Source organism: Cryptosporidium muris, genomic scaffold (assembly GCF_000006515.1).
Source record: "Cryptosporidium muris RN66 scf_1106632373425 genomic scaffold, whole genome shotgun sequence".
NCBI lineage: Eukaryota > Apicomplexa > Conoidasida > Eucoccidiorida > Cryptosporidiidae > Cryptosporidium > Cryptosporidium muris.
Window position 1 is genome coordinate 456856 of NW_002196577.1, and position 12657 is coordinate 469512.

At 27.4% G+C, this 12657-nt stretch overlaps 4 protein-coding genes across 4 annotated transcripts, besides 16 other annotated features; 3 read left to right on the forward strand and 1 right to left on the reverse strand.

The window, feature by feature from the left end:
* Positions 1-161: 161 nt before the first annotated feature.
* CMU_037230 (MA3 domain-containing protein) lies at positions 162-1940 on the forward strand (the record flags this gene model as incomplete). Its single annotated transcript, XM_002141862.1, has 1 exon — positions 162-1940. One exon carries the CDS (start codon positions 162-164, stop codon positions 1938-1940), a length of 1779 nt encoding a protein of 592 aa, XP_002141898.1.
* Positions 1941-1990: 50 nt separating this feature from the next.
* Positions 1991-2012: a sequence feature (AT_rich).
* Positions 2013-2053: 41 nt separating this feature from the next.
* On the reverse strand, positions 2054-8185 carry CMU_037240 (Dopey, N-terminal domain-containing protein; the record flags this gene model as incomplete). Its single annotated transcript, XM_002141863.1, has 1 exon — positions 2054-8185. One exon carries the CDS (start codon positions 8183-8185, stop codon positions 2054-2056), a length of 6132 nt encoding a protein of 2043 aa, XP_002141899.1.
* A 149-nt stretch (positions 8186-8334) lies between these two features.
* Positions 8335-8355: a sequence feature (AT_rich).
* Positions 8356-8413: 58 nt separating this feature from the next.
* Positions 8414-8457: a sequence feature (AT_rich).
* A 36-nt stretch (positions 8458-8493) lies between these two features.
* Positions 8494-8537: a sequence feature (AT_rich).
* CMU_037250 (OB-fold nucleic acid binding domain-containing protein) lies at positions 8536-9500 on the forward strand (the record flags this gene model as incomplete). Its single annotated transcript, XM_002141864.1, has 3 exons — positions 8536-8743; positions 8796-8893; positions 8964-9500. The coding sequence occupies 3 exons, from the start codon at positions 8536-8538 to the stop codon at positions 9498-9500; spliced, it is 843 nt and encodes a 280-aa protein (XP_002141900.1).
* Positions 9492-9533: a sequence feature (AT_rich).
* Positions 9534-9744: 211 nt separating this feature from the next.
* Positions 9745-9881: a sequence feature (AT_rich).
* Positions 9882-9903: 22 nt separating this feature from the next.
* Positions 9904-9968: a sequence feature (AT_rich).
* Positions 9969-10024: 56 nt separating this feature from the next.
* Positions 10025-10142: a sequence feature (AT_rich).
* A 67-nt stretch (positions 10143-10209) lies between these two features.
* Positions 10210-10338: a sequence feature (AT_rich).
* A 49-nt stretch (positions 10339-10387) lies between these two features.
* Positions 10388-10473: a sequence feature (AT_rich).
* A 102-nt stretch (positions 10474-10575) lies between these two features.
* Positions 10576-10820: a sequence feature (AT_rich).
* A 234-nt stretch (positions 10821-11054) lies between these two features.
* Positions 11055-11083: a sequence feature (AT_rich).
* Positions 11084-11238: 155 nt separating this feature from the next.
* Positions 11239-11269: a sequence feature (AT_rich).
* A 17-nt stretch (positions 11270-11286) lies between these two features.
* Positions 11287-11362: a sequence feature (AT_rich).
* A 74-nt stretch (positions 11363-11436) lies between these two features.
* Positions 11437-11475: a sequence feature (AT_rich).
* Positions 11476-11495: 20 nt separating this feature from the next.
* Positions 11496-11530: a sequence feature (AT_rich).
* Positions 11531-11740: 210 nt separating this feature from the next.
* On the forward strand, positions 11741-12619 carry CMU_037260 (uncharacterized protein; the record flags this gene model as incomplete). Its single annotated transcript, XM_002141865.1, has 1 exon — positions 11741-12619. One exon carries the CDS (start codon positions 11741-11743, stop codon positions 12617-12619), a length of 879 nt encoding a protein of 292 aa, XP_002141901.1.
* Positions 12620-12657: the final 38 nt, after the last annotated feature.

The following is a 12657-nucleotide window of genomic DNA, read 5'->3' on the forward strand; positions in this document are numbered from 1 at the left end:
ATGCATGCATGTAAATTTTTATACACACCTAAACGCGCCTAAGTACCACTTGTATTAGCGGCTATATTTAGTGGTACTTTCCTAAAGTACATTTGCATTTTCTTTTTTCTAGTAAAATTTCAAAATCAGGGTATCTTCTTCAAAATAAATTAGTGTAACTGATGGACTTATCTTTGGGGAGCCCACTGAAAATTCTGGATAAAAGAGATCCTGTTTACGATAGCGAATCTGAAGAAGACGTTGCTTATTCAGTAGTAGATATTGAAAAAACTGAAAGAATGGTAGAGACATTTTCTTGGAGTCCACAAGGGAGAGGTATTGAACATGGAAATATGATGGCCTTGGAGGAATTCCGAGGGAGAGTTAAGAACTTGTGCCAAGACTACTTTTTAGGATACCAAACACAAGACTTTATTAATGGCTTGAAGAATTTAGCATGTCCTTCTTTCCACAATGTTGTAGTTGTCATAGCAATAAGAATGGCACTGGATTATACTCCAATTATTCAACAGCAGGTCTCAGCTTTGTTAACAATATTGAGAGATTCACATCTAGTTACATTGCAGCAAATTGAAGATGGACTTGAGAAACTAATACAATCAATTGATGATATATGTCTAGATGCACCATTTGCTCCTGAAAGACTTGAGTGCCTAGTAGATTGTGCGATTTTGGATGGTATAATACCATCGAATTTTAGATGCAGATATCCTGAAACATTTCTACTAAAACTTATTGAACTACGTCAATCATCAATTGAAAACAATTTGGAACCATTTGAAGGTACTAAAAGTCCAAATAAACACTTACAAGCTTTAAGAACTTTTAAGTCGTACATTAAAAACTATGAGGAAGACTTATTTTCATGTAAATTTGAAGTCGACGAAGTTGAAAAGTTATTAAAAGATGCATATACATCTGCATTTCAAGAATCTCATTGGAATGGTGAAGATTGGGTACCAATATCATTCAAGTCAACTTGTGATAGTTATGATACGGATTGCAAAGTACTAGAAACTAGCATGAGTAGTGACACATCAACTAGAAAAGCTTGTATACCTGAAACTCTTTGTTTTAATCACGAGTTTGTGAAATTTATTGTCATATCCTCAATGAATCGCACTCATAGATACAGAGAACTGGTCTCAATAGGTTTAAGTATTTTGACTCCTGGTATCTTGAAGTCTAGTGATATAGTTGTGGGATTTATGCGATTATTGGGTAACCTGGATGACTTGAGCCTAGATGTCATAGACGCTTGCGAACTCACAGCAAAATTTATTTGTCGATGTATTGTTGACGAATTACTTCCACCATTTTTTATTGATGTTAACTTAATTCTCCACATGGGTGGCCCAGGTGGTATACAAGCTTTAAATATTGCAAGACATTTTTTCGAAGATAAACCTAGAAATATAATAACATATCAAGCACGAAGTATTTGGTCACAAATCGACGATACGGAGGAAACCAAGCATTTTAAATCAAGATTGCAGGAAATTCTTAGTGAGTACTTTTTAGATCTTGACAAAAGAGGATGTGTTAAATTATTACATTCACTGAATTTAACAAATAAAAGAAAAGCTGAAGTTGTGCGCAAAATTGCCACCTTATCTATTGAACGCAAGGTTTCGACAAAACAACCAGAATATTTAGATTTAAAAACAAGTTCACTTGGTAAAAACCCAGATAAATCAGATAATTTTAATATCCAGTTAGGTTTGGAAAGAGAGAGCCGTGCTGGATTGGCACTATTAGAATATCTTCTAAGTCAAGGATTTGTTGATGAAAATATTATTGTAGAAGGTTTTGATGAGATGGTTGAAAAACTACCTGAAGTATCAATAGATATACCTCAAGCAAATGAGTTATTGCTGTGGTTTACATCCAAAGCAAAAGATAGAGCTATATTACCCCCATATTGGGGAATTCAGATATAGTAGAATTAGGTAGATTTATTTATTTAATATCAAATATTTAGTTCAGACACTATATTAAAAATATAATTTATTGCCTATTTCTTGTTTCGCTAATATATTTAGGTAAAATTTGTTTATTTGACTAGTTGTAAACACTTATTTTTAATTTTAGATTGTTGAAAGTTCAACAATGAGAATAATGAAGAAGGATCAATGTTTGCACCCCATTCCAGAAGATGATCAGGTATGTCTAAAAAATCATCTTCTAGAGATTTAATTAATTCATCTTCAGCTATTTGTGGACTTTGAACTGTATTTAGTAAACAATTTTCATCTAAAATCTTTGCCATGTTGCGAAGTTTTTCTTCAGAAGAAAGTTCGCCCCTAAATTTTAAAAGTGGACATCTGAGGTTATTGTCTAATAATTTATCTTTAATTACATCCAAATCAACTCCACACATATTATTTGTGGATTCTTGATTATTGCTATTGAAATTAAATGCTATTACATTGCAAAATGGAGAAAATGTACAAGTTTTATTTTTTTGGAGATTTTCCAATTTACCACTATAATTATTTGAGTCTGAGCTAGGTATAGTATTATCCTTTATGTTCTTTACTGTAGCAAATTCCACTCTCCTTTTTTCATCAATATCTGTTTTAGTATTAATATGACACTCTGTTTTAGGTATTACATTGGGAGTATCATTCAAATTGTTATATGTCTTCTTTATTCTAAAAAAATCCGTTACAAAAATCCACTGATAAAGATGAAAATCTGGGATATCTAGTAAAGATACCAGATCTATAAATTTGAGAGCTGCAACAATTAATTGAGGATATTGGTTAGAGTGAAATATTTTGATAAGTTCAGCAAGTACTATTGGCCAAAGAGGCATTAATGCATGAAAGTGCACTTTAAGTAACAAGACTCGCAGGCATAAGAGTACTTGTTCAGCAAGTAAAATAAAGTTTTTGGCATTTATATAGCTAGAGGACATATTATCAGGAGCCATCTTCAAATTTTCTACAAGTTTTTCTAAGATCATTGATAATTGCAACTGAAAAGTATTTTGAGGAGAACAGTATATCAGAAAAGCTAGTCTCTTAATGTATTTGCAACGATTCTTAAGGTCTACATCTTTTGTGCTAAATATTCCAGTGGTTTGTTCAGTAACATAAATATCCAACAAATTTGCTCTACCAACAACAGAAATTGTTGTAATATCTTGAGATATCAAACGAGAAATAATATTAACCCAGCTTCGAAGTGTCCTTCTATCCATACAAAAGAAATTATTACAGTTTAAAGCTTCTATAACTGGTTTTCTAATTGCACTCAAATAATCAGGAACCAAACGATATGGGAATGTATCAAAAAAAATAAGCAAAAAGTACTGATGAAGCATGTTTGCTACATTTTTGTTAGTCTTAATTAATGGATGAAATGCCCAACTTAATGATTTTACAAGACTTAATATCCAAATACTTCGAAGCAAAAGTCTCCTGCTATTTGGATGATAAGCAACTTCAACATTGTACATTATAAGGAAAGCTATTGAGTAATAAGAAAATAGTAGATTTGGCTCATCACTAACGATTGTTTTAGGTATTTTAGAATAATCAACTTTACTTTCACTTTTCTCTGGCAAAAAGTCGTACTTTATAGATTGAAGCACTGCCTCTATATTTGGAGGAAGAGGAAAAATATCATATAATTTTGTAGGAACAGCAGTTGGAATCTTTAAAGAGAAACTTTGGTGTACCAAATAAATAATCATTAGCATAATATCTGTCAGATCTTTTTGAATCTTCTTATCTTCAAAGATATTAGTTAAACGTTTATCCGTATAATATGTAGAAGATACGATCTTTGAAGATGCCATAGTGCTATCTAAAGTTGAAAGTATAGTTGCAATCCACAAAATACTATTTGGTTGTTTGACATGTGATAGAAAAGTACGTAAAAAGCTAGTTAAAATAGTCCAAAGAGATATATATTCATCTAAGTGTTTAAGTGGATAGGTAATAAGGAAAGAATATAAAAAGTGATAAATTAAAGATTCCTTCCAAAAGTACCAACAATACGGCCATGATCTTTCCATAGAAATGGTTGAAAAGAACAAAATATACTCAGGTATTGAGCTACTTTTTAATTTAGTAAGGTTACTATCAAAAGCTGCGGTCATATTATCAATATTAAATTCTGAAATAATCTCTTTTGAAGGTTGACCTTGTACCCATAGTGTTGAAAGAAAATGTCCAATAATAGAAATAATATAGTTTGGAGATAGGAACTGTGTAAATTCAGGGAGTTGGAAGAAAGATAATATTGAGAAATTTCTATCAGAAAAAGATTCAGGAACGGTGGGACAGCTTATCGAATATTTATTAACAAATGACCAGCATATTATACTAGAATATACAAATAGATCTGGAGAATTCCAAGCCAAAATAAAACCAATTGTGTGGACATAATTGGCCATACTTGAGCAAAATTGCGTTGGGTACTTTAATCCCCATTCACTAAAGTTATTAAAACACCCAACTTCATGTGAAAAATTAAACTTAGTTTGTAGATTACTTGTCTGAAATTTCAAAGAATTTATCATATAGGAAATTTCTACTAGTGTCATGTATACTAGAGGAATTATATTTTCTAGAATTTGTTTCTTTGAATCAGTAGATATATCATTGATAGATAGCTCTGAATGAGTCGCTATTAGAGATGGAGCTTTGATTTTTGAATATTCAACAGAATTACTCAATAAATTATCCCAATTACTTACATCTTTATTCCAGCCAAAAATACTCGCAATTATGCCTGTTGATTGTGGTTGAGCTTTACAAGAAGCTTGAGATAAAACTGAATAGGTACCAGATAGTGGGGGTACCCCAATCACCCGTAATAAAATTCTATACAAACCTTGTATGTATTGAATAGATATATTGTATACATTAGCACTGAGACTTTCAATTAACTCTAAACAAATGTTTTTAATTAAAGAAATAGAAACTTCTGAAATACTTAAGAGCGATTCTTCAAGAATAAACAAACAAAAGTCAATATAAGACTTTATTATTGTGTCTTCAGCACAGTGATCAACTATATACCTTTCAGAATTTAATCTAGATCTAGAATATGTCACCTTCTGTGTTAAACCTGAAATCAATATTGGAATTAATTTGTTGTTTTTCCAAAGGAGTTCTACTTTTTCAAGATCGACTTTTTCTTTGATAATTGCATTATCAGTCTTGTTCACTGCATTAAACATCTCTATTATTGATCTTTGAAGCAGAAGGATAACCTGTAGTAATTGAAGTATTGGGATCTGAACAGATATATTCTGTTTTACAATTGAACGGCTTAAAGTTTCTAATATTGGGTTGACAAAAGAAGAAGAAACCATTAATAGTTTTTTTTGAAAATTAAATGATTTACTAGAGGATATATGGTTGCTGAAAAATGTTGGACGACTCAGAATTGTTTTGAGTACATTTATAGAGCTATGTTGAATACCAAAATTTAAAGGTTCTAACCCTTCACATTGTTCTGTAGTAATTAATCGAACACAAGAATAACAAAAAGCATCCAAGTAGTCTTCAACCAAAAAATCCGAGGGAATATCAATTTTAGAATTAATTATCTTCGAATTAGTCATTATTTGCAAAACATCTATATTTTCTACTGTTATTAATGTTACAAGTCTATCCAAAGTGTAAGTAAGTCTAGCTAGGTCCAACCTATTTTTAAATCTGAAAATACCATTTCCTATCTCAATAACTTCCAAGCTAAGCAGCTCATTCAAAAGAGGATCAAATATAATTGAAGTATTTTCAATAGAATTTGAAATCCAAATTGAACTAGTAGCTCGTAGTGTATGATCTGTAGAGTCCAATCCCTCTAATATAAGAAACGTTACTTCATATGGAAATTTAAATGATTCGGTAAAATAGTAATTAACAAATGTACAAAGTTTCTTAATGTTGGAGATCTTTAAATCGATGTCATATACACTCAGTGAGTTTATGAAAAATTGCGTCAACATTGAATTATTTCTTATACTTTTCAACTGATCATCTTCTACCTGCCTCAAAATATGTCTATGATCTATTACCCACTTTTCCAAATCAATCAATAGCTTAACTATCTCCTTGTGTAAATCTTGGTAGTCTGGTCGCATAAGGTCCCATAAATGAGTTGTAATTTCAAAAGAACATTTAAATAATGTTTTCACTCCCATATTATTATTTTCAGTAAATAGATTTATGTTATAGAAAACTTCAATGAAAATTCTGAAACATAAAAGTAAATGTTCGCAAAAGAAATGCGGAGATAAGGGTGGAACTTTAAATAAGCAGCACTTGTAGATATTGAAGAACCATAAAGGTATTGGAAATTCTCTAAATGGAAAATTATCTATAGTTTCAGTTGAATTAATGATAAATCTTCTTATTGCACTCACATTAAATAACTCAATAGTGAATGTATATAATTTATTATGGAAAACTACAAATTCAAAATTAACTTCATTTGCTATTTTTTCTTCTGCAAAAAAATCATTCAAAAAACTATATAAGGTTGTAAGGAAATCATCTTGAAAAAATGAATTATAATCTGATTTGCTTTCCTTCAATTCTCTAATAATATATAGACATAATTCAAGAAATATAAGTTGATCTTCTATCTTTTTTTGGAATTTTTCTGTCATGAGTTTCATACATATTTCCAGTAAATCAATCAAAAATTTTATATTTGTCACATTATCTCTAGTATCCTCCATAGTCACAAGGTTATCTATAAAAAAGACTGAAACTTTGTATAAGTCGTTCATATCTGGATATCTGAGACTTCTAGAACTTTCAACATGGTCTTCACTTTCACAGTTTTTAAGTAAATGAGAAAAAGCTATCCAAATACAATCCAGAAATTGTCTAATATTTTTATTGTTTGAACTAATTATAATCTTGCACTCTTCAATAAAAGTGTTATGTACTTCTGGAATGATTAAAATTATATCTTGAACAAATACTAATAAGGAAATCAAAATCTTTGGTAAGAATATTGAAATAGAACCTTCAAGCTCCTCAAAAAAAGTGCCAATAATTTTAATGGGCTCTATAACTTGAGATAGTGAAGGATAATGTGACTGGCTAGGTGATAAATAATTTATATTCTTTAAACCCTTCCTTAATCTTAAATATTTTTCACCATTCAATGTTGTAGTAAATAGCTTATCAACATTGCTGCAAGTAATACTCAACTCATCAAGTATTGCCATTGTTATTACTTCAACAACACTTGAATCCAAATCTTCTACACTAGTTATAGGACTTATATTTTGCCTTTGGTTAGAGATCCACTGGAGTATCCTTCTTGTTAAAGACCACTCACCTAGTAATAATAATTTAAGGCCTCTTCTCATTAATAAGACTTTACATTCAACAGAAAATAAATCACTTATTTGGTGGGAACTTTTTCCTAATGGAATATTACTAATCAAAAAATCTAATAAATGACGTTTTACTAGAATATTCTCATCTTCAAAGCAGCTCTCTAAGGCTTTTACAACCAAAAATGGATATGTAATCAAAGATTCCAGTTTCTCAACCTCTATCTCCATATCTGAACTATTTATTGAAAATCTAGACATAATCACTTCCAAAGCTGAAAATCTAACTTGTGCAGTCCTTAATAATACTAGCCATAATGTACACATAAAATTCTTTTCACCAATGCATTCTTTATCTGAAATCAGCTGAAATGTCCTCATTACTCTATCATAACATTCACTTTTAGGATTTTCTACTCCTGGTAATAAACTAACAATTAAACCAGAAAGACAAGGTAAGAGACATGGTCCCACAGGAAGAAAATATTTGTCAATCAGATCAAGAAATATAGGTTTTACTTGTGTGGCAGCATTAACAAAAAATGGGAACAATCCAGACGCATATAATCCCAGATCCATGCATAATCTATCACTGCCAATCTTTTCAAAAATACTTCCATATGTTTCTAGTGCTTTAATATGAACACCACTTGGAAGAGAAGGGTTTAGACACTGAGCTAACCTTTTAGAAACAGTTTCCTTTAGAGGAATTTCACTTATATAACCAAATTCACGGCTAATACATCTATTTAATCTTTGCAAACAGCTACTTAAATCAGCCCATTCCCTAGCTTTTTCAAAACTTTGTAGAACGCTTAAAATTTCCAGCTCATATTTCCGAAAATCACCTTTGGAACAAATAATGTCACTCATTGTAATATTTCAATTGATTTGAAATATATAGATATATTATCATGTACATATAAACTTTAAATTTGAGCTTTTAACTAGAAATACTTGTAAATACTTCAAACGTAATCTATTGTATTTAGCGCAATCGTATATTTGCTCAGTATCATTTCAAATTAATATAATTTTTTTTAGATCACCTAAATTCTTCATTAAACTATTTAACATTAATACTTCTTCTATATACTGTTGAATATAAAGTTTAATATATATAATAATATTTAAAGATATTTTAAGATACCCTGGAAACCTAGATATAGTCTTAGAGTGTGATTTAATATTAAAATAATTTATTGATTTAATAAATATAATAAATGTCAAGTCAACAAAATTCACAGAATTATCGATCTACAGGAAGTTACTTCAGCCCATTTAGATATCAAAATATTAAAATAAATACTGAATTTACTCCGATTTTTATCAAAGAACTTGAAAATTCTGTATTTAATATTAAAAAGTATATAAGATTGGTTGGAATAATACTTAATATAAAAAAGAAGCAGAAATATGTGGAATATACTAGTAAGTTCATTTTAATAGAGTTATGTAATTGATGTACTATTTATGCTTTTAGTTAATGATTCTTCAGGAACTATTCGTGTGATTTTTTGGTTTGACCAAAATATAATAAACGAAGTTAATTTAATTGGAAGTATAGCTAGAGATAATCCGGTACTTGTCCATATTTTAAATAATATGTTCTCATGTTTCTAAAATATAATTTTGATTGTATACATTTTAGGCACTTGGGACTTTAGTTGATATACGTGGTACTATAGACAAGTATAATAACAAGATTCAAGTCAAATGTTTTTTACTAAGAGTAGTAGATGATCCAAATTTTGAGTCTTTTTGGTGGATTAAACTATATGAATCAAGGAATAGATATTTGTCCAGATTAACGACTCAAATCCAAACTTCAAATATAGAAATAAATCAATATACCCCTTTAAGACATAAACTATGTACAATCAACGAAGATTCAAGTAATAATAATTTACTAAATTCAAGAAATGTTGAGATCTTTAAATGCACGTGTAAATGTCATAGTAACAGTAGTAATAATTTCTCTTTAAGTAATTCAATTCAATATAAAATTATATCAAGACAAGTGGCTTATTCTTTAAGGAAGCTTGTAATGGGTAATTTAGTGAGTTACTCTGATAGTCCAAGTAAACAACAAATACATTTTGCTATAAATAAAATGCTTAATTGTATTTGTAACAAAAATCATATACTTAGTAATATCCCTGTAAGTTTATTTTTATGCAAATATTAGAAATTTTTTTATATATATTAATTTAGTTAAATTGTGTCTCCTGTATACTAAATGCATCTAAAGATATTTTAATCAAGGAATTTTTTTTAAAAGTAAGTTTTAAACTTGATAAATTGCACTAAATAAGTAATATATTCATGTATTTGATAAACTTAGGATTTCCCTATTCCATCATCTTATTTATGTAGTTAAATAGTCAATCTTATATTCTATTAGAATAGTCTGTTATTTTGGAAAATTTCCCTATATTATTTATTATATATAGAAAATTAATTAGTTAATATAGTATATATTAACTATTCAAAAAATTCTAATGTAAATTTACATATTAACCATTAATTCAAATTTAAATTAAATTGTTCTATAAAAAATTAATATTTTCGACAATTTCTGTTATACAAAGATTTATATAATTATTCAAATTATTTATTTGATGTCTTTTTTATGATACTTATTTAAATAAATAAAGATTACATTTAGCTTCAGTATAAACAAATATTTTTAAAATTGGTAATAGATGTATGAAATATTTTAAACATTTATATTATACAAGTATAATATTTTAAAAAATTGAAAAATTTCTTTATTATTTGTAAATAATAAGAATAGAATATTCTATTTTTATATTGATAAAATTTTTTTCTAAGTACAATTGTAATAGAGGAATCTTAAAGAAAATCAAATCACTATGATATTTTAGTTTTCAAGCTAATTATATATTTTGTATAAATATATCAATATTATATTTAGTAAAGGTAATTTTAATATAAAGTAAAATAACACAAAATTTAAGTAATTATATACTTCTAAATATTTTAAATATTTATCATATATAATTCAGGCTATAGTACAGAAATCACAAGGGTTTATTACTAACAATGTTTAACTATTAATTTTTTTAAATATATCTTTTTTTAGAATAATACAGTAAACTTTAATATAAAAGAAGTCATATATATAATAAATATTATTTGTGTTATTATCAAGATCAAAGTTAGATTTGGCTGTATCATAGTATTTTAAATATAACGTTAAAATACTTAGTAGTTTTCTAGTAGAATAATATTTTGTACTGTTTATAATAACTATATATATTTTTATATTTTAAAATTAAAGAAAATATATTAAAGGAAAATTTAATTATATTAATATTTATTATAATATATATTTGTGAGCATCAATTACAAAAATAAAATAGAAATATTTTCATAATTGATTTTAATCCATAAACTTTAACTTAGAAACTTCAATTTATATAGTTTAATTTAATTAATAAAAGTTTTATTTTATTAGAATTTATAAATAATTATTACATTTATACTAAGTACTTAAATTTAACTTCAGTGTTAGTGTTTCATTTATTATTACCCTTTTTTTTCAATACCTAATAGATATAATATCTATAACATTCTAATAATTTTTGTTTATAAACTCTAGGATGCTATGGAAAAATGATTTTAGTATAGTAGTTCGAAATTTTAAATATATTTAGGGTGAGTACTTTCAATATATTAAATTACTCAATAACTTTAGGATTCTACAAAATAGTCTTAGTTATTATAAAACAAAATATTTATAAATTTCTTGTAATATCTAAGGTATAATCTAAATTAATTAGTATAATTTTCTTATTGATTAATCTAAGCATAAATTTGGTTGAAGTAAATTAAAACTATTATGCAAATATTACAACTATATAAATTAAATATTGAGATCTCTTTAATTGAGTACGAAATAGTTTAAATAATTTCAATAAAAAAAAATATTTAGATAGGATATTTCTAGGAATTAATATTATTATAAAATAAAAATATTGCTAAATTTATATACTTCTATATAAAATTTGTATATATCTAAAAATAGCTATTACTCAAGCTGTATTAATGCATTTATTTAAATAAACATGGGAAAATGCATCATCCACAAAGTTACCCTCATATATAAATTTTTTGATATTTAAAAAAAGTTTTTTATTGGTGTGTAATAATGTGGTTGTAATATTTGAAAAATAAAGTAATTATAATTAAAATCTCCATTAGAATATCTTTAATCTTAAATTTAAGATTTATTAAATAAAGAAGTTTACAAAAATATGCCACACTAAGAATTCAAGTATTTAAAATCTACTAATTAATTGGCAAAGTTACCACCTAGGTGTGACTTTTACGTACACATTGCACACAAACTTTAAATCTATAAATAATTGAGCAATATATTACCAATAAAATCATTTAAAAAAGATGCAAAGAGAAGATTCATGTCAAAGTACTGAATGGTTTGATTCAGTAAGCAGACAATATAGTAAATGGTCTAGAACAAGTTACTATACAGCTCGCACAGAACTCTCTATATTTGAAGATGATGAATATCGAAGTGATAGTTCTAAAATTATAGAAAACATTGATGATGTTGCTACTTCTTTTGAAACACCAGTTATAACCCGGAAATCTGTAAGTTTTAAATTACTAGATGATAAACATCGGTCAGAAACTGTAGATATAAGTATATTGCAAGGATCAGGTGAAGAAATAAGAAATCAACATACAGTAAGAAATAGATCTCAATCCTCACCAATAAAATCAATATTGAGGAATTTTAAATCAGAATATGAAGAACAACCATTAATCCTACCACTAGTAGATTTACCAATGATTAAAGATAGACAAGATATTTTTTATTATCCTACATTATATCCACCAAATATAGAAAATGATTTAAATGATCTAGATTTTAGTAATAAAGGGTTTCAAATAGAAGATAGAACCAGAATTGATTATGTAGATTCAAATAAAAGTATACAGTCAAGATCTTCTAATACAATATTTCATATAAGAACATCATTTAATAATGAAAATTTAGCTTCAGCCGAATGTCTAGAAAAAGATCATATTTGTAAACAAATAGTGTATATAACAAAACCTAGACCAACTACATGCCCTACTGATACATTAAATTATGAGTGTGTCTCAATTAAGGTAAATAGAGCATTGACAACTCCTTTAAATGAACTAGTTTCAACTCCAATACTTTCTACAATAATTGAAGAAGAGAATGAAGTAGAAAAGACATCAGAAAATTCCTCATGTCTATATTGTTCTAGAGTATGCTGTTTTAATTAGATTAAGATATTGAATATTTATATGTATATATTATAAAT